At 39.3% G+C, this 20796-nt stretch overlaps 1 protein-coding gene across 1 annotated transcript in view; it reads right to left on the reverse strand.

Moving 5' to 3' along the window:
- Pex7 (peroxisomal biogenesis factor 7) overlaps positions 1-20796 on the reverse strand; it is a 68129-nt gene that overhangs the window by 15791 nt on the left and 31542 nt on the right. The window contains exon 9 of the mRNA XM_057762240.1: positions 8195-8294. Within this exon, the coding sequence (XP_057618223.1) occupies positions 8195-8294 (100 nt within the window). The remainder of the gene's footprint in view (positions 1-8194; positions 8295-20796) is intronic.

Below are 20796 nucleotides of genomic sequence, written 5' to 3' on the forward strand. Positions count from 1 at the left end.
GCTGGACTGGGACTGAATAAGCATGGGTTGAAACTGGACTCTCTGAACATGGCGGACAATGAAGGCTGATGAGAAGCCAAGGACAATGGCACTAGGTTTCGATCCTAATACATGAACTGGCTTTGTGGGAGCTTAGCCTGTTTGGATGCTCACCTTCCTGGGCCTGGAGGGAAGTGGGAGGACCTTGGTCTTCCTGTAGGGCAGGGAATTTGGACTGCTCTTCAGTATTGAGAGGGAGGGGGAATGGACTGGGGGGAGGAGAAGAGGAGTGGGGATGGGGGAGGGGAGTGGGGGGAGGGGGCAATGTGTGGGAGGAGGGGGAGGGAAATGGGAAACGGGGAGCAGTTGGAAATTTTAATTAAAAAAGAATAAAAAAAAAAAAAGAATGTCTGAGGCCCTTAAAGAGGAAATGACAAATTCCCTCAAAGAAATGGAGGAAAATACAAATAAAAAAATTGAAAGAAATCAACAAAGGCCTTAAAGAAAACCAAGAAAAAGTAATCAAACAGATAAAAGAAGCTATTCAAGACCTGAAAATGGAAATAAAGACAATAAAGAAAACACAAACCTAGAAAATTATAGAAATGGAAATTATGAGAAAACAATCAGGAACCACAAATGCAAGCATAAACAGCAGACTACAAGAGATGGAAGAGAGAATCTCAAGCGCTGAAGATTCAATAGAGGAAAATAGACTCATTAGTCAAAGAAACATTAATCTAAAAAAAAAAAAAGCTTAACACAAAATATCCAGGAAATATGGGACACCATGAAAAGACCAAACTTAAGAAAAATAGGTATAGAAGAAGTCCAGCTCAAAAGCGCAGAAAATATATTCAACAAAATCATAGAAGAAAAGTTTCCCAACCTAAAGAAAGATATCTATATGAAGATACAAGAAGCTTACAGAATACCAGACAGACTGGATCAAAAAAAAAAAAAAAAGTCCCTCGCCACATAATAATCAAAACACTAACCATAGAGAATTAAAAAAGAATATTAAGAGTCGCAAAGGAAAAAGGCCAAGTAACATATAAAAGAGACCTATCAGAAGGTCCTGGTCAAGAGTTATGCAGACATTAAGAAGTCTCTGGGACTACTATATCCAGCTAAACTTTCAATCACCATAGACAGACAAAACAAGATATTCCATGACAGAATCAGATTTAACCAATACCTAGCCACAAACCCAGCCCTACACAAAGTAGGAGAAGGAAAACGCCAACCCATGGAAGTTGGCTTTATCCACAAAATCACAGACAACAGACAATCTCACAGCAGCAAATCCCAAAGGGGAAAACACACACAATAACATCACCAACAATGAAAACTAAAATAAGACAAACTAGCAATCATTGGTCATTAATATCCCTTAATATAAATGGATTCAACTCACCTATAAAATGACACAGGCTAACAGATTGGATACGAAAGCAGAATCCATCTTTCTGCTGCATACAAGAAACACACCTCAACCTCAAAGACAGACATTGCCTCAGACTAGAAGGTTGGGAAAAGATTTTCCAATTGAACAGACCTAAGAAACAAGCTATCCTAATAGCTAACAAAATAGACTTCAAACTAAAATCAATCAAAAGAGACAAGGAATGATATTTCATATTAGTCACAGGAAAAATCCATCAAGAGGAAATCTCAATACTGAACATCTATGCTCCAAATACAAGAGTACTCTCATATGTAAAGGAAACACTTCTAAAGCTTAAATCATACATTAAACCCCAAACACTAATAGTGGGACTTCAACACCCACTCTCACCACTGGACAGGTCAGACAGAAATTAACAGAGAAATAAGGGAACTAACAGATGTTATGACTCAAATGGACTTAACAGATATCTATAGAACATTCCATCCAAACATAAAAGAATGTTCCTTCTTCTCAACACCTCATGGAACCTTCTCAAAAACTGACCACATACTCGGTAACAAAGAAAACCTCAACAAATACAAAAAAAATTAGAAGAACCCCATGTATCTTATTGGATTACCAAGGTGTAAAATTAGAATTCAACAGCAACACTAATTTCAGAAAGCCCACAAACACATAGAAATTAAACAATGCTTACCTGAATCATCAATGGGTCAAGGAAGAAATAAAGGAAGAAATTAAAGACGTCCTAAAATTCAATGAAAATGATCACACAACATACCAAAATTTATGGGACACAATGAAAGCAGTGTTAAGAGAAAAGTTCATAGCACTAAAGAAACTGAAAAAATTTCAGACTAGTGAGTTAACAGAACATTTGAAAACTCTAGAACAAAAAGAAGCAAATTCACTAAGGATGACTAGATGGCAGGAAATAATCAAAATGAGATATGAAATTAACAAAATAGAAACAAAGAAAATACAAAGAATCAATTAGACAAAGAGTTGGTTCTTTGAGAAAATCAATAAAACAGACAAACCTTTATCCAAACTAACCAAAAGGCAGAGAGAGAATATCCAAATTAACAAAATCAGAAATAAAAAGGGGGACATAACAACAGAAATGAAGGAAATCCAAAGAATTATTAGGTCATATTTTGAAAACCTGTACTTCACAAAATTGGAAAACTTACAGAAAATGGACAATTTTCTGGATAAATATCAATTTATCAAAATTAAATCAAGACCAGATAGGCAAATTAAATAGACCTATAACTGATAAAGAAATAGAAAGAGTCATCAAATGTCTCCCAACCAAAAAAAGCCCAGGGCCAGATGGTTTCAGTGCATAATTCTGTAAGATTTTCAAAGAACTAATACCAATACTCCTCAAATTTTTCCATACAATAGAAACAGAAGGAACATTGCCAACCTCTTTTTATGAGACTACAATTACTCTGATACCCAAACCACATAAAGACATTACTAAGAAAGAGAATTACAGACCAATCTCACTCATGAATACTAATGCAAAAATACTCAATAAAATACTAGCAAACCGAGTCCAAGAATACATTAGAAAAATCATCCACCATGGTCAAGTCGGTTTCATCCCAGAGATGCAGGTATGGTTCAACATATGAAAATTTGTTAATATAATCTACCATATAAACAAACTGGAAAAAAACCCACATGGTCATCTCATTAGATGCTGAAAAAGCCTTCGACAAAATACAACATCCCTTCATGATAAAGGTTGTGGAGAGATCAAGGATACAAGGAACATACCTAAACATAAAAAAAGGCAATATACAGCAAGTCAACAGCCAATATCAAACTAAATGGAGAGAAACTCAAAGCAATCCCACTGAAATCAGGAACAAGACAAGGTTGTCTACTCTATATTCAATATAATATTTAGGGTTCTAGCTAGAGCAATAAGAAAACAAAAAGAGATCAAGGGGATATAAATTGGGAAAGAAGAAGTCAAACTCTCACTATTTGCTGATGATAAGATAGTTTACATAACCAACCCAAAAATTCTACCAAGGAACTTCTACAACTCATAAACACTTTCAATAATGTAGCAGGATTCAAGATTAACTCGAAAAAATTAGTAGTCCTCCTTTACACAGATGATAAATGGGCTAAGAAAGAAATTAGAGAAACCATACCCTTCACCATAGCCACAAATGACATAAAATATCTCGGAGTAACTCTAACCAAACAAGTGGAAGACATGTATGACAAATTTAAATCTTTGAAAAAATAAATTGAAGACACTAGAAAATGGAAAGAGCTCCCATGTTCCTGGGTAAGTCAGAATTAACATAGTAAAAATGGCAATCTTACCAAAAGCAATCTACAAATTCAATGCAATACCCAGGAAAATTCTTCCCAGACCTCGAAAGAACAATACTCCAATTCATATGGAAAACAAAACAAACAAACAAAAAAAAAACCTGGATACCCAAAACAATCCTGTACAATAAAGGAACTACTGTGGCATCACAATCCCTGACTTCAAACTCTACTACAGAGCTACAGTACTGAAAACAGCCTGGTATTGACCTAAAAACAGACAGGAGAACCAATGGAACTGAATCAAAGACCCAGATATCAATTCACACATATGAACAACAAAGATGGAAAAAAGAAAGCATATTAAACAAATAGTGCTGGCATAACTGGATATTAACATGTAGAAGAATGAAAATAGATCCATATCTATTGCCGTGCACAAGACTCAAGTCCAAATGAATCAAAGACATCAACATAAAAAACCAGCCACACTGAACCTCATAGAAGAGAAAGTGGGAAGTACACTTGAACGCATTGGCACAGGAGACCACTTCCTAAATATAACCCCAGTATCACATACACTGAGAGAAACAATTAATAAATGGGACCTCTGAAACTGAAAAGCTTCTATAAAGCAAAAAGATACGATCAACAAGACAAAAAGGCCTACAGAATGGGAAAAGATCTTTACCAACCCCACATCAAACAGAGGGCTGATCTCTAAAATATACAAAGAACTGAAGAAATTGGTCATCAAAAGAACAAATAATTCAATAAAAAATGGGGTACAGACCTAAACAGAGAACTCTCAACAGGAGGATTCTAAAATGACTGAAAGACACTTAAGGATATGTTCAACATCCTTAGTCATCAGAGAAATGCAAATCAAAACAACTCTGAGATTCCATCTTTCTCCTATAAGAATGGCTAAGATCAAAAACACTGATGACAACTTATGCTGGAGACGATGTGAGGGAAAGGTGACACTCCAGTAAGTTGGTGGGAATGCAAGCTGGTACAGACCTTTTGGATGTCAGTGTGGTGATTTTTCAGAAATTAGGGAACAATCTACCTCAAGACCCAGCAATACCACTTTAGGATATATACCCAAAGGATGCTCAATCATATCACAAGGACATGTGCTCAACTATGTTCACAGCAGCATTGTTTGTCATAGCCAGAACCTAGAAACAACTTAAATGCCCGTCAACTGAAGAATGGATAAGGAAAATGTGGTACATTTACACAGTGGAGTACTATACAGCGGAAAAAACGACATCTTGAAATTTGCAGGCAAATGGATGGATCTAGAAAACATCATATTGAGTGAGGTAACCCAGACACAGAAAGACAAATATAATATGTACTTACTCACAACTGGCTTTTAAACATAAAGCAAAGAAAACCAGCCTACAATTCACAATCCCAGAGAACCTGGACAATAAAGAGGACCCTAAGAGAGACATACTACATGAATCTAATCTACATAGGAAATGGAAAAAGACAAGCTCTCCTGAGTAATTTGGGAGTGTGGGGGTCCATGGGAGAGGATAGAAGGGGGAGGGAAGAGTAAAGGAGGGGAGGGGAGAAAAATATACAGCTCAATAAAAACAATAAAAAAAATCCTGATGAGAGGAAGAATTGTGGAAGGAATGTGTAAAGATTCCTAAATCTGCACCTGGCTTACACTCTGTGAAAGCATCACTAAGCATTCAGAAGATCAGCAGAGATGCTGCAGAGCACAAAGGCCAGAGTTCTAAAGATAAATTAGTACAGAAAGGGAATTTCAGTTATGTAAGTGGGTATATTACAGGCCAAATGTCCCAGACCTAACAACAGAAAAGGGCTCTCCCATTCAGACATAATGAGGGGAAAGGAAGAGAGAGGAAATGCAAGGACTGTGTGAATCATGATCAGACAGAAAAAAATCAAAGAAAAAATGTCTTAAGTGACAGTAACTAAGCTAGTTAACAAGCGAAGACAGAGTATTTCCCAGCAATTGTCCTGAAAGAGCACCCCTAGACATTTGTCAGGTTTGAAGCCTTTAAAGAGAAGATCTTACACTCTGTCGAGAAGAAAGGTGGTGTAAGAACACCTTTGGACCTATTTTTTTCAGATCTTTAAGAATGGAGAAACTAAAAAGAACAAGGATGATAAATATGACTCACACGACCCTTAGAGAACAATCAGCGAGGTGCCATCATTGCTAGATCACAAGACATTGAGTAGCTCTGGAAAGACACTAAGAGGTGAGAGGCACTTTCTAAGAGAATAAAATATGAACAAAGGGTAAAATTGTACTGACTTGCAATCAATGCATTTGGCCACACAAATTCAAGAAGGGTAATTAAGAGACATCAAAACTCTCAACAATGGCGAACACGGCAAACTTTCCATAACTACAAATTCTTTGCAGCCTCTCACAGCTGGAGTGCAGAGTGGTATGTGACTGCCAAGGCTAGTCCCAAGATGCCTTGCAGCTTTTGCACTATCTTAGATGCACACTATGGCTAAATGAAACTGGGCTTCTCCAAAGGACTCAAGGCCCATGTGGCAACTGGCACTGCCAGACAGAAGTGAATAAGGTCACCACAGGTCACCCTGCTCTACTTAAGCTGCCAGCTGTCAGGAATCATATGAGGGCCCCAGGTGAGACCATCACAAGAACTGATGGGCCCAAATGGCTGACTCAAACCTGTGAGCAAACAGAACAACTGTTTTAAGCCATTAACTGTAGAGTGGTTTAACCAGCAAGAGAAATGTTAAAATGAGGGGGTGGTGAGGGAGGGAGAGAGAGAAACAGGCACTTCTGTTTCTAGGGTCTCATGTCTGGTACATCTGAACTGTGGGTTACAAGTTAAGGATCCTGCTTCTCCACTCCTAGCTGCTCTCAACAGGAACTATACTTCCTTAATATAAACGGAATTTGGTTAATCAAAGGTTATTGACACATGTCAATTGCCAGGCTACAGAGAATAAATGGCTTTGCAATAAAACCTTATTGTTGTGGTTGATTAATAAACCGCCTGTCACTTTTAATAACCTGGTCTATGGGAGCTCTTTTCAGGCAGACATGAGGAGGCACCACAACCAAGGACACAGAGCAGCTGCAGGTACCACCACGGTCCTGGCCTGGGTCTCACAGAGAACTATGCAACAATGGATATTCAGTGTACATCTGGATCTGGTCCTTTGGTATTGCCTCCTTTCAATGGTACATTACAGCCTTTTCAAAATCAGAATAGCGAGTAACTGCGATTACCTTTATTTCTGCCCTGGCTGCCCTGGAACTCGCTTTGTAGACCAGGCTGGCCTTGAGCTCACAGAGACCCACATGCCTCTGCCTCCCAACAGCTGGGATTAGAGGCGTGCGCCACCACCACCCAGCACAATTACCGTCTTTAGAAATATTAATAATAATGTTTCTCAGAAAAGGAGCTGGGTCATTAAAGGAGTATTATATTTACACTAAAGACAATTCCATTCCATTTTCTTTCTTTTTTTTTTTTTTGATAGGTTATTAAGTCAGTTTAAAACAATTGTTTTAGTGGTAACTTAAATGTCTGAAAGTGTCTCGGGACTATTTTAAACTTAGACTCCTATCATTAAGTTCCTAAAATAAAATAAGGCTATGTGCTTACTTCAAGTTGGGTGTACAGTGGTGAAAAGGGGGATTTTCTTTTTAACTTTAAAATTCAGTACAAAAGCCAAACTCTTCCACCAGCCTCGAGCCTCACCCATCGCGGTTTCTTGCCTACACCCTTTCAGCCTATGCTTGATGCCCTCGGTCCTCAGCATGTGATGGCGTCCTGACCTGACCTTACAATTCCTCAGGCTGAAACATTAGGATTTCTAATGAACTCTCAAGCTCTCAAGAGGACAGAAGAGGAAAACTACAAAGTTTATTAAGTAAAACAGAACTTCTCTTCTGCTTTCTTCTCCATCGGAAGTCTCCCATTGGCCCTGGAGTGTGGAGAAGGGTGGGAGTCCACAGAGAACCCATCCGCCAGTTGTCTGATCGCTTAGTGCTGCAGCCAGGACCACAGGCCCCCAGCTCCCGCCAAGCTTTGGGGACAGAGCACCCCATTTCATCTTTCCCTTGTCCTCCTGCTTCAAGAACAGGCCAAAGAAAGTCTACGGCACTTTAGACATGGCATTTTGAGGGAAGGTTCCTTTTCCTGTCAGAGAAGTCAGTCTCCCTCCGCACCTTTTATTATCCACGATCATCAGTGACAGACGAGACAGACTGCCTGTGACAGCTAAAGGAGGCAAGCGCCCCAGCGTGGCTCGACAGGCTTTTCCGAGGAGAGCTGCAGCCACTTTCCTGCATGCTCCATTCTTCACCCCTTAGCACTCATGGAAGTGCAAAGGTCGTGTTAATTGAGTGAGTGCTCCCTGAGGGCCACACTTTCCACATGGAGCCACCCTGAGGGCCACACTTTCCACGTGTAGAGCTAGCTGTTAACTATGCAGATAGAAAAGCCATAAAATTGCACCCATTACCTCGGTGGGACTCTGGAGACTGAAATCTAAGCCACAAGTAAACTCTGTATGATGTTCCACTGTTTCCAGAAGTGGATCAGACTTTGAAAAATTCCAGAATCTGTAACAATAAAGAGAGGAGATAAAAAGAAAATGAGAGTCTAAAACATTTCTATTAACAAATAGATATATGGCACAGGAAAGATTTTTATCACAACAGGCTCAACTAATTCATAAGTGCAGGCCCCACTATTGATTTACATAAAGTATCTAATAAGGAAAGCATGTATTCCATTCTATTAGATCAAAGAACAAAACAGAATTACCATCTGCCAAGTATTTGTTTAAAATTACTGTGTTCTCATTTTGATAGCTTGTAAAATGGAAGCCTAAACAGTTTTTGTTTAGAAGCTGAACTGTTAAACTCTCCAAGGCGTTTGGAATGAGAGACACTACTTTCTTTCATAGGTGTTTCTAAAAGCAATCACACCTGAAAACACGAATATTGGATCAGATGAACTCGTAACATTTTGTGATTTTTAAATTCTATTTCATTTCTTAACAAGTAGCATGAAAAGCACTTAGGTTTAATTTACATTTCAACAGCAATTCAATTTCTGTAAAATGAATCTGTCCTCTTGTGAACACCACTGTGAATGCTGAAACTCTCTTTCAGACATAGCCTGTCTTAGAGATTCCCCATCAATGTCATTTCCAGAGTCAAGCCAATATTTTATATTCTACTTCTCCTTTATAAACTGAGAATGACAATATTTACCATAATACAGCTCTGATTTCTGTTGTTCAGAAAATTATGCTTTACTTTCAATACATAAAATAGTACTTGAGCTTTCTAAAGTTTTATCCGCCTAACAGCTTTCTATTTATTCTAAACATGCTATAAAACAGCACATTCCGAATCCTAGGAATCATCTCCTAATTCAGCTTTCTAATGATGTACAACATGGAACACGCTGAAGGTTGGGCTGGTCCCTCTGAAAGAGAGCAAACATACAGAACCAATAGTCATGGTTTGTTTAACCTGGTGGTATTATTTCCCTAATAAACACAGCGCTGGCCCTATTAAGTTCTGAAAAGGACTCTCGCTATGGATAATCTCCTGTGTGGATACCAGAGAGATACTGAACAAATAGCTCATTTATCTGATTACAGAGAGCTACAGAATTATTAGGGAGAGAATTTTACTTCTGAAAATGTGCCTTTTAAAAATAAATTGAGGGTAGAAGCCACAGACCACAGAAATGCTAATGATAGTTTTCTTGTTTTTGCATACTTGTTCCTAGACAGTGAATTGCACCAAGATCAAATTTTCTGAATCTTAATGATGTTTATATAAGCAAAAGTCAACTTGTAATTGTACAGCCTTGTTTCTAAAAACAAGTTACACATTGATTTGCATTACTTGAGACAATAATCAGATGATTTTGCTTGTATCCACAATGTTCCAACCATTTATAATGGTCTTTAAAATACGCATTTAGCATGACAAAAATGAGTTAAGGGAAAATTGAGGTTAGGAAAGTAAGTTGGACCTTCAATGAGACTAATAAGTAACAATACATCCCATGAAGTCACATGTGTTTGAAAGGGAGGAACTGAGCTTCCTAGTGGTCACCAGGAAAGGAACACATCAACAGGCCCTACATTTGCATCTACAAGCACATTGCGCATCCATCACTCAGTAAGAATGTCTCTGTTGGGAAGTTATAGACAAAAGTATGGTTTATAATGAAACTGTCATTAAAACATCTTCAGTCTACAGAGATGTGTCACCAGCTGCCACTTGTCAATGGTATCACCCAAAGGATCTTTAGCGGTCAACTGACATAATCTAGGTACTCAGCTCTCTGATCTCTGCATTTAGGTTTATTTCAGTAGATTGGGTAAGTCGAACCACCTTTATTTTACTGCAATAATTGGCTTCTTATATTAGAAGTTTGCGAAGATAATAAAGAACAACAGGTTCCCAGAACACAATTTGTTATAGCTGTTGAAAGCCACTTGAGGTAACGCTGCATGACAATGAGAGTGGGCTGCATGAAAAAGGAAATGCCTACCAAGGACGCATGTGTGGAGCCATCCAAATGACTGCAAGTGGGAGGGGCTGCGAGACTCCAACAAAGGCGATCCAGATATGCTCAGCATGCAAGCATGTTAATAGCAGCCATAGTGGGTATTTCAGTAAGCACACTTCCAGAATGGCTACACTTATCTCCATTCAAGCTCCACCAAAAAGAGTGAGTTATGAGAGGCAAGTGTGTGTTTCTCCAGGTTTCCTCATCGTGCAATATGTGAGCAGCTACTTTTTCCTTGCAGCTTTCTCCTGGACACAAGGCTTCACCACAACAGATCAGGGGCTGCCCTGCCCTTTTCTGGTAGAAGCCAGCCCATAGACACCATTAGCCGGGCAGATAAGACACACTGTTTGCAAGCGAAATGTTTGTTTTGGTGCAGCATACACACTACTTGGTGCCCTTTTGTCTCTAGGCTGATAAAATCACTGACTATTTAGGCTCTCTGATGGGAAGTAAATACTGGACAAAGACTCCAATGATTAAAATATGACAGAACTGTAGAACATTTTTCATTGAAATTGGAGATCATATTACAAGTTACTTTTTGCCTTGACGCCACAGTTCTTCAACAAAGCAGTATAAAGCACTATTCAATAGAACATCAAAACTACTTCAAGAATTAAGCAGAAGCTACTTTGTTTCACCGAAATGTAATCTAAAATATCTAAAGTAACACTTCTGAAGTTTAGGCCACAGAGGAAATCAGTAAAAACAAAGAATTCTTAAACCTCACCCTTTCCCTTGACCAACTACAGTCTGTGAGTTAGCTACCAATTCTTTATGACTCTGCTTCCACTTAAAAAAAAAAAAAAGACAAGGACAGGGACAGGCTTTGGCTATGTTCAGTGTGTTGCCCATAGACAGGGACAGGCTTTGGCTATGTTCAGTGTGTTGCCCATAGACAGGGACAGGCTTTGGCTATGTTCAGTGTGTTGCCCATAGACAGGGACAGGCTTTGGCTATGTTCAGTGTGTTGCCCATAGACAGGGACAGGCTTTGGCTATGTTCAGTGTGTTGCCCATAGACAGGGACAGGCTTTGGCTATGTTCAGTGTGTTGCCCATAGACAGGGACAGGCTTTGGCTAGTTTCAGTGTGTTGCCCATGTTTTAGTTATAGTTATATTTTCACGATTTAAACGGCACTACTGAATCACCTCCATTTGTGTTGACAATGGCCAATTAGTCTCTAGAACAATGAGCATAAAATGCCACACATCTTTTCTATTCATTTAATAATTTATCAACAGTCTATAGGCCCTACTACATGTATATTATGTTGCTAAGCACCATAAGCCAAAGGAATATGGCTCAGCCTTTCCGCAGCTCACAACTCAATGGGATAGACTGACAGATGGAATAGACAGCTCCCCATTTTAGTTTTAACTGCCAAAGAAATAGGAGGTTAGTTCAGAGGTTGAGCATACAATTAGCATTGATGTGAGGTCTGAGTCCAACCTCTAGCAATGGAAATAAGGAAGTAAATAAATAAAGTCAAAAGCTATCAAAACACATATGGCGGCAAAAATGACATGTGCCCCTTCCTCCACAAAGACAATGCAGTGTAATGTAAGAATGACAGCCAGAGTAAGGGACAGTGAGCTTGGATCTGAAGGCTGAGGACTAGTCAGGTAGAAAGCAAAAATGCAGTAAAGCATTTCTGCCTGGCAGTGGGTAACAGGGGCAAGAGCATAGAACCAAGCCTAGAACAGGGAAAGGGGAAGTGTGGCTCAAGAAGCTAACAGGGTCAGGATGCCTCTTGTTGCCCAGGTTGACACTGAACTCACTGTGCAGGTGAGGATGACCTTGAACTCTGATCTTCTTGCCTCTATTTCCCAGCTACCAAGATTACCACCATATACCACCACACCCACCTAGGAAAAGTTTAAATTTCCAAATACAATATTACAAAGATAGTAAAGAGGGTTCCCATAACTCAAACAGTTATTTACCAGTGACATCTGTACAAAGGATAGTTGACCTTCCATTAAAAGTTATCTCTAGGGCCAGGCATGGAAATGCACAGATGTAATCCCAGTATTCAGGAGGTAGAGGTAGGTAGATCTCTGTGAGTTTGAGACTAGCCTGGCCTACACATGCTATGGGAAGTCCATCTGTCTATGTGTTGCCTTTATTGTTTAATGAATAAATGTTTCAGCCAATGGCTTAGCAGAACAGAGGTGGGTGGGGAAAACTAAATTGAATGCTGGGAAAAAGAGGGTGGAGTCAGAGAGAAGCCATGTAGCCCCGCCAGAGACAATTGCCAAATGGAACTTTACCTGGTAAGCCACAGCCACGTGGCAATACAAAGATTAATGGAGATGTTTTAGTATAGGATATAAGAGGAAGCTAGAAATCTGCTTAAGCTATTGGCCAAACAGTATTGCAAATAATATAGTTTCTGAGTGATTATTTCATGGTCTGGGCAGCCAGAAATGAACAAGCGGCTTCCCCCAACATACACAGTGAATTCCAGGACAGCTAGGGCTATGTAGAAAAACCCTGTCAAAAATAAGAAAAAAAGTAAGAGTGGAAAGAAGGAAGGAAAGGAGGGAGGGAGGAGGAAAATGATGCCTCTGGCCAGTATGAAAAAAAATGGACTTACTGCAACGAGTGAGTTTAGGGAAATCAGTAATCTAATGAGCATCAAGGGCACATCTGGGGACAGCAACGATGAAAAAAAGGGGGGGGGATGTATTTGAGATGTATTTAAATAGAATAAATGGGATGATTAATGGAACAAAGAAATTAAGAATGATTCCCATGTTTCTGGGTTCTATGGATTAATTTACAAATATATCATGTTCTGGTAGCTTCTAAGCCCATTGAATGAAAGGACAGAATCTTATTCTTTATATTTCTTGCATGCATAAAGTGTCTGACATGGGCTGGGCACGCCAGCTCATGAGAGCACAAAACTAGCATGTACAAGGCCTGGGCTTCAATGAAAAACAAAGTGCATGCTCCACAGACAGCCCCCCCCTAAGAATACTCACGGATGAATGAAAAGATCAGTGTCCACAGTGAGCATATGATAGATAACAAAAGCCAACCTCACAAATACATTACCAAATAATGGACCAGTCATCCAAACACCAGAAACAACTGAGTGCCATCCAGGAAACGCTCACTTAAGGAACTAAGTTTGGAGCCACCATTTAAAACAATGCTTCACGAATGTACTTCAACAGATACATAAATGATAAAGCCCCCTTAGACCAACAGCAATTTTGGGCAGAAGGGAAAAGCCAACAGTGCAGTGGTTTTTAACCTTGGCTACACTGAAATCAACTGAGAAGAAATGTAAAAAAAAAAAAAAAAAAAAAAATCAGTGAGTGAGTCCCAGCTGTAGGCATGTAGCGTCCCTCCAGGTTCGTATAAGACACAACCCAGACTTTATATTGGGTAGAAGCACCACCCAACAACTAAATCACTGATTTTTAAACCAGTGGTTTTCAACCATTGGTTTTCAAACTTTTCAAACTCACACCAGAATCACCTGGAGGACTTACACACAAATTCAAAAGGTCTGGAATTGCCCAAGAATTTGTGCAAGAATCAAGTCCCAAGTGATACCCAGGCTGCTGTACCGGATGGTGCTGTGTGAGTCCCCGTCCTGAAGCTCCCACTGGTGAGCATTTATCCAAACTCTTGCAACTCCAGCAAAACTTCGGAGAGGGACAAAGACCCATGGGTAAAGAAACAGTGTTATTTCAGGAAATTACTTTAGCAAACTATAGACAAGGCTTCTTTTCTCTACATTATTACTAGAAAACTATGAAATGCATGTTAACTCCTCCTTCTTAACAATAATAAAAAAGATGATCCAAGACTGAGATTCTCACTTTATTCAGTCTATCTCCAGCAAGGCTGCTCATTTAGCACAGTCTGGATGGTGGCTTCTGTGCTGTTTTATACACTTGCTTTTGAGGGTCTGGAAGATACCTTATAGGTAAAGAGCTTGTCATGCAATAATTAGGACCTGAGTCCTATCCCCAGCACCTACGTTAAGCCAAACATGGTAGTGTGTGTTTATAATCCAGCCACCGAGGGAACAAGGACAAGAGGCCCAATGTTGTCAACCTAGCCTAATCCAAAGACCCAGGTTCCACTGACAGACCTTGTCTCAATAAACAAAATTAACGGTGTCTATGGGAAGACACGTGAAGCTGTCCTCTGGCCTCCACCTGTGCACACACATGCAAACATACACACGCAAATCTGCTTTTGATCATTACCCGTATCTCAAGGTACATACAGATGAAAGTTCACTTCACAGCTAAGGGGAACAGATCACGGAAAATCCTGTGATCCTTAACACCATACCCAGTGAACAGCAGTCCCAAAGTGCACATTCTACCATCACCATGTCCATGACCTTGTCTACACAATCCACGAAGTTCGGGAGATCATATAGAGGCACCATCTAGGATTCTAGAGATAGTTTTGATTAACATTCTAAAGGCTCAAACAGGCTTGTATCTTGCATCAACTCAGTTTCCCCCACCTTCTCAAACCATATAGAAAATCCCATAAGCTAAAGCCCACGCCAGAACTCCATTATCCAGACAACTTACACTCAAACCAACACCCTAAAGGATGATGAGCCAGCGTAAATGTGAACTCCCGTGACACAGGGTTCAGGAATGGCTTTCCTCTTGTAGTATCCTTGTAAGCACTGACTCCATCCTCCCCTCTACTGTGCTGTCTCTTCCTAACTTACATTAACTCAACCAGTCAGCTCCTTTGTCACCAAACGAATTCCATTTTCTTGGAGTGCATGTCAAGAAACTAGAAATCCCTGTGGTGGCAAAAGAAGTTGATTGTTGAGTGGCACATAAAATCCACCATGAAGACTCAGGGTGAAGTCATGGGCCCACTATTTTAATTATCTTATCACTCTTAGGGGAGCTTAGAAATAAAAATTGTAGCCTAGCAAGACAGTTTGCAAAGAGGAGCAATTCACCCACTCAAAAACAGTTATTAGTATCTAATGTTTACTTATTTGCATAAATGGAAAGCTATTTAGCTTTTTGTTTTGTTTTGTTTCTGGAACTAATACTGTAACAAAAATCAAGTTTAAAACTGAAAAGCTCTAATTGCCTGGTAATGTAAAATAAATTAGTGGTTAATTTTGGAAAACTACTTAACAGTTTTCAAAAATGACTTTTAAAAAGCCACAAATATCCAGAAGCTACACCATGTTTACAAACGTTCAAGGTGAAACAATAAAAATTCTAGACCCAGCTTCTCTGTCAAAATGAATGAATTATAATAGTTCAATTAAAGCTTTAATGAGATCAATATCTTCAAGAGGCAGGCACCAGTTCATCACAGTAAGCATCAAGCCCAGGAAGCACACAGCAGGCAGCCTAGAGTACTTGACAAATTAAAGAAAACCATTAGGCTGATGGAAGGCTGGCTCTGGGAGTACTCATGGCTGCGATCCACAGGCGTGCAGGATGAAATATCAAGAACACAACCTCTCAGCAAGAGGAGGTAAAAGAGAAAGTTTCCATAGAGTTCATTGTTTATCAGAATAAAGAATCATGAAACCTTTTTTGTGACTCAGTTTTAAATAAACATTCTAGTAAAAAGGAATAAAGTTGGAAAAACTTCTTACAAAATATCAACATCAGTATCTTGATCAATAATGTCATAAGAACAGCCTATGTACATGTGGACTGTTAACTACTATGGGAAAGTGGGGACCAGGGCTAGTGAGAATTCTGCAGAACAAACAGATGATGCTGTTGAACACGTGTTCTTAGAGCATCACACCTAAATAGTAAAAAATCATTAAATTTATAGCCACTGTCCAGTTTCCTAGCCCTACCACATGAAATATTCAATGTCCTCATTCTGAAACTAAATAGTTATGAATTCATCCACCAGGGCTGTAAGGTGTAGGCTGTCTGCACAGCGTACAGTCAGTCTCCTTTCTAACCTTAACGCTCTACTCTGCAGACACTGGGCACTGAGATAAGGAGGAGACAGGAAAGCCAGACAGAGATGGGGGAAGAGATAGGAGGAGCCAGACAGAGATGAGGGAGGAAACAGGAGGAGGAGCCAAGACAGAGATGAGGGAGGAACCAGGAGGAGGAGTCAAGACAGAGATGAGGGAGGAACCAGGAGGAGGAGCCAAGACGGAGAGGAGGGAGGAAACAGGAGGAGGAGCCTTACAGAATGGGGAAGGAGACAGGAGACAGACAGAGATCGGGGAGGAAACAGGAGGAGGAGCCAGACTGGGATGTTGGAGAAGCCAGAGACAGAGATGGAGGAGGAGCCAGAGGAGACAGAGAGAGATGAGAGAGGAGCCAGAAAGATAGACAGAGCCAGGGAGAGAAACAGAAAAAGCAGACAGGACGTGAACATGTGACAAAAAGAAAGAAAATCAGTCCCAAAGAGGCTAAAAGCAGGAACATGTATTCAGAGTAAAGTAACCTTGGGTCCTCCCTCTGCACGCTTGTCCCCCTTTCCACTAACTGTAAGGGTTTCTGGTCTACACCCATGTGCACATGCAGGTACACACATGCCTACAAAATAGAAAGACAAGAAACTGCTGAATGTAAGTTGAAAACAGATAAACAACTGGTGTTTACAGTCTCTTTCTAGTTCGTTCCATTAAATGGAATCCATATTCTAAACTGGGGTTTCAGAATAGACCTACAGGGTGAATTATTTACCCCTGAGTTCTCAGGGCATATTAAACTATGGCCAGCTGACGTGTAGAACCCAGCTGATCTGAGCAAACAGGCTCACTCTTGTGCAAACAGTGAGCAGGAGGAAAGACCAAGGTTTTCTGCTCAACTACCGCCATACCTCTTAAAAATCATAAGGGACAGATGAGGCCCCTAACGGTGCAACCGTCTCCTGTGCAGCCCTTCCATCCTCGCTGTAGGGGCAATCACTCTCAATTCTTCTCATCCTTGCTTCTAACTTTATCTTTCTAAATAATATACTCAGAATTTACTTCCCACTACAGAATGAGACAAAGTAACACATCCTTAAGAGAAAATATACACAACCAAATTTATTTCAGTCCCTTAATGAAACTACACAACAGAACTCTTAAAAACATAATGCAAATTAGCTGTCAAAATCCATAAAATTTCCACTGGAACTCATCACCACAATTCAGAGTTCAAAGCAATGCCTCACACTGCACTGAAGCAAGGCTTAATCCCTCGCTCCCGTTCCGTCTATTCATGTGTTTGCATTAGGCTATGGATTAGACAGGCACATGGGTTGATTCTGAAAATGTTCTCTTCTTAAAAAACAGGGCACTTAAAGTCAGAAGACTCACAAGTTCTTCTTAACAAATGTTTGTTCTCCCATTTTATAGAAAATTATTTTAATTGTTTTACTTGGCATTTAATTTACCAAGTTACAGTTCACCTCATGAAAAGACCTTTCCAATATGGCAATAACTGACACAGGATTTGTACATGCCATATGGGAAGTAAACAGCAACGTAGAGGATATGACATGTTACTTTGTAGTTGTAGAACAAACTGAAACTATCTGCATGCGACTCCACCTTATTGATGGGGACACCAGCCCTAACTTAAACACAATGAAACAACCCATTTGTCCTTAAAAACATTTTCCCATTCACACAGGATGCTGTGTATTAAGTTCCATTTTCTTAACGACTACTCCAAACACAACTAAAGTACAATCATGTTTCTGGGCTTTTATAATCAGAATAACCAGAGTTGTCATCAATTTCCATCTAATTTAAATTACTTACATTTGTAAACATTTATTTAGCATATTCCAATTACTAGAGACAAACAATAAATTACACAAATCCTGTCCTCGAATCAAACAATATGCTCTGGTAACACAAAACACATTTAATACTGAAGTATTCTTGCAAGAATTAAACAAATATGGGAACAGATATCCTTCTTAAAAAGAAATCCAAAGACAACTATATTGAGATAGCCTACTTATATCAGAGAAATGTATCAAACTGTGCTGTAACACAGAAAAGTGTGCCCGGCTGGCAGAGATCTTTATGTTTAGCATATCTTGAAGGTGTAGCATTTAGACACATCTTTGATCACTTTATTAATTCAATCACAGCCCTTGCAAAGGTTAACAATTAACATCATACCATTAGCCATGTGAGGAATTAGAAGCCATCTTAATTAGACAGCCATCAGAAGCTGCACACTGCAGCTCAGCCACATTTCTTCTGTTTGCTTTCACTGACCTTTTTTGTGGGTAGGGGGCTAGGCAGAGCAGAGAGGAAAGGTTTGTGAGACAGAGTACATATTCAACTATACTATCTGTTGACTTTGGCTGACCTTTGTTAGGGGATGGGGGGAAAGGAGAAGTATCTGCCTGCGGAAATCTCTGCTAATAAACACAAGGATCAAAAGCCCATCAACCACACCAGAGCTGAGACTGACGGTAGACAGGCAGGTCCCACGAGTGAACGTGACAACAATGAAAGGGATGTGGTAGGTAATGCGTTTTGTCCAGATTCTAAGTTAGCACAATCCAATTAAAGATCATTTCCCTGCTATGCAGTAAAATAACCGATCCTTATCTTACTCCAAATTAAATATCATGTCATACTATTAAAAGGCATTAGTAAGAAACATTTTAGTATCATATTTAGCATGAGTAAATATTTTACTTTTCCTTGAGTGTTTTTATTTTGAAAATTACCAATCCACCCAGAAATTCCAAGACAGATATAACGAACGCTATCCACTTCTTCTAGTTCACCAACTATTAAAAATTTACTAGGCTTGTTTAGCTTCCTCTCTCTGTATATATGTGGTATGTGTGTGTATATATAATATTTTTGTTAACTCATTTAAAACTAAATTTCAGGCATTGTGCCTTGAGCATCATTGATTTTGCTAATAATAAATATTAGAGCATTTTTATAGTGGAATTGTATTATATAAGTATAAAATTTAAAAAAGAAAACTAAAATTAATTGGCTGTCTGGTTAATGCCAGATACTATGTGTACAGCTTCTACTTAAAGATATTTAAATGTCATAAAAACATTATGGAATAAATAAAGGCTGAGGGATATGAACCACATAAAAGATTAAATATAACTCAATTAAAGTTATACATTAAATAACTGAGTATATAACTTAAGTATACCAAATAAATATTAAATATGTAATAAATATTAGTAACTAAGTATAAGTATATAATTAAGTATATAGAATGTATATAGTTTACATATACATATGTGTAGTGATTAGGCGAGCAGGCTTGCTTTTCATCCTGCCCAGCTCCTGCATGGCTAGCTTAACACCTGAAATAACACAAATTGTATTCATTTAAACCCTGCCTGGCCCATTATATCTAGCCTCTTCTTGGCTAACTCTCAAATTTTGATTAACCCATTTTTAATAATCTCTGTAGCACCACAAAGTGGTGGCTTCCTGGGAAGATTCTAACCACCATCCGTCTTGGGTAGGAGAAGCATGATGTCTGCCTCACTGCCTTCTTCCTCCCAGCATTCTGTTCGGTCTACTCCACCTATCTAAATCCTGCCCTATCAAAAAGCCAAGGCAGTTTCTTTATTAACCAATGAAAGTAACACATAGACAGATAACCCTCCTACATCACATATGAAAGATATAACAAAAATTCTAGGATTGCAAACTCTTTTTCTATTGTATCATGCTGTCTCCATAAAGATTCTTTAATAAAAATGTACATAATATCTAGCAATTTAGAGAACAAACTTAAATAGTAGGAAACACAGAAGTGGCCTCTTAGCTATGGATCTGAACAAAAGGCTGCCTCTGTTCACTGCTGCATAGTGAGCCCTGTTCGGGTTCCCACAGCACCATCCTGCTAGGTTCACTTTTCTCTCACCTTCACAGTGCAATAAAAATTCCTACTCACATGGCTCCTCAGTGGCTTTGAGCAATATAATTATCTTATTAATATAATGTTAGGTAAAGCATGAATGATTAACACCTCAAGTCTCCCGGAGGTACTTACATTTTAAAATAGGAAACTTATTACTATTAGCATCTAATTTAGAACATCTGCTATTTTTCAGACACTCGTGTGCCGAGAACATTTTGGGTACTACCTCATCAAATCCTCTAAACATGTCTACAAAGGAGGCATCATTTCCTTTAATTAGTGTCTAGCGAGTGGAGGAGGCAGCCTTTCACCTCAAGTCAACCACTCAAAGGTCCACATAGCCACTGCATTAGAGACTTCTACACAGAGAGTGTTCAAGAATTTCTCCAAAGAGTAAGGAATGTGGAGGGACAGGGATGTGACTTCCTACCCCGAGTTTTACTTCTCTCCCAACTACAAGGGGAAGAGAGCAACAAAGGGCCGAGTGTAGATTGCTTTTCTTGCTCTAAAGTAAAAGTGACTACTTCACCTTTGAAGATAAGAGATGGGCTTTAAGTCCAAAGAGACAGACAGTCTTCTGTCACCGCCAATTATGCCATTAAGGCTGACAATAACAGGCCATTAGACAGCACCTAGTGTGCCAGCATTTGTGTCTATTAGCTCACTGGGTCAT

Source organism: Chionomys nivalis, chromosome 2 (genome assembly GCF_950005125.1).
Source record: "Chionomys nivalis chromosome 2, mChiNiv1.1, whole genome shotgun sequence".
In the NCBI taxonomy this organism is placed as follows: Eukaryota; Metazoa; Chordata; class Mammalia; order Rodentia; family Cricetidae; genus Chionomys; species Chionomys nivalis.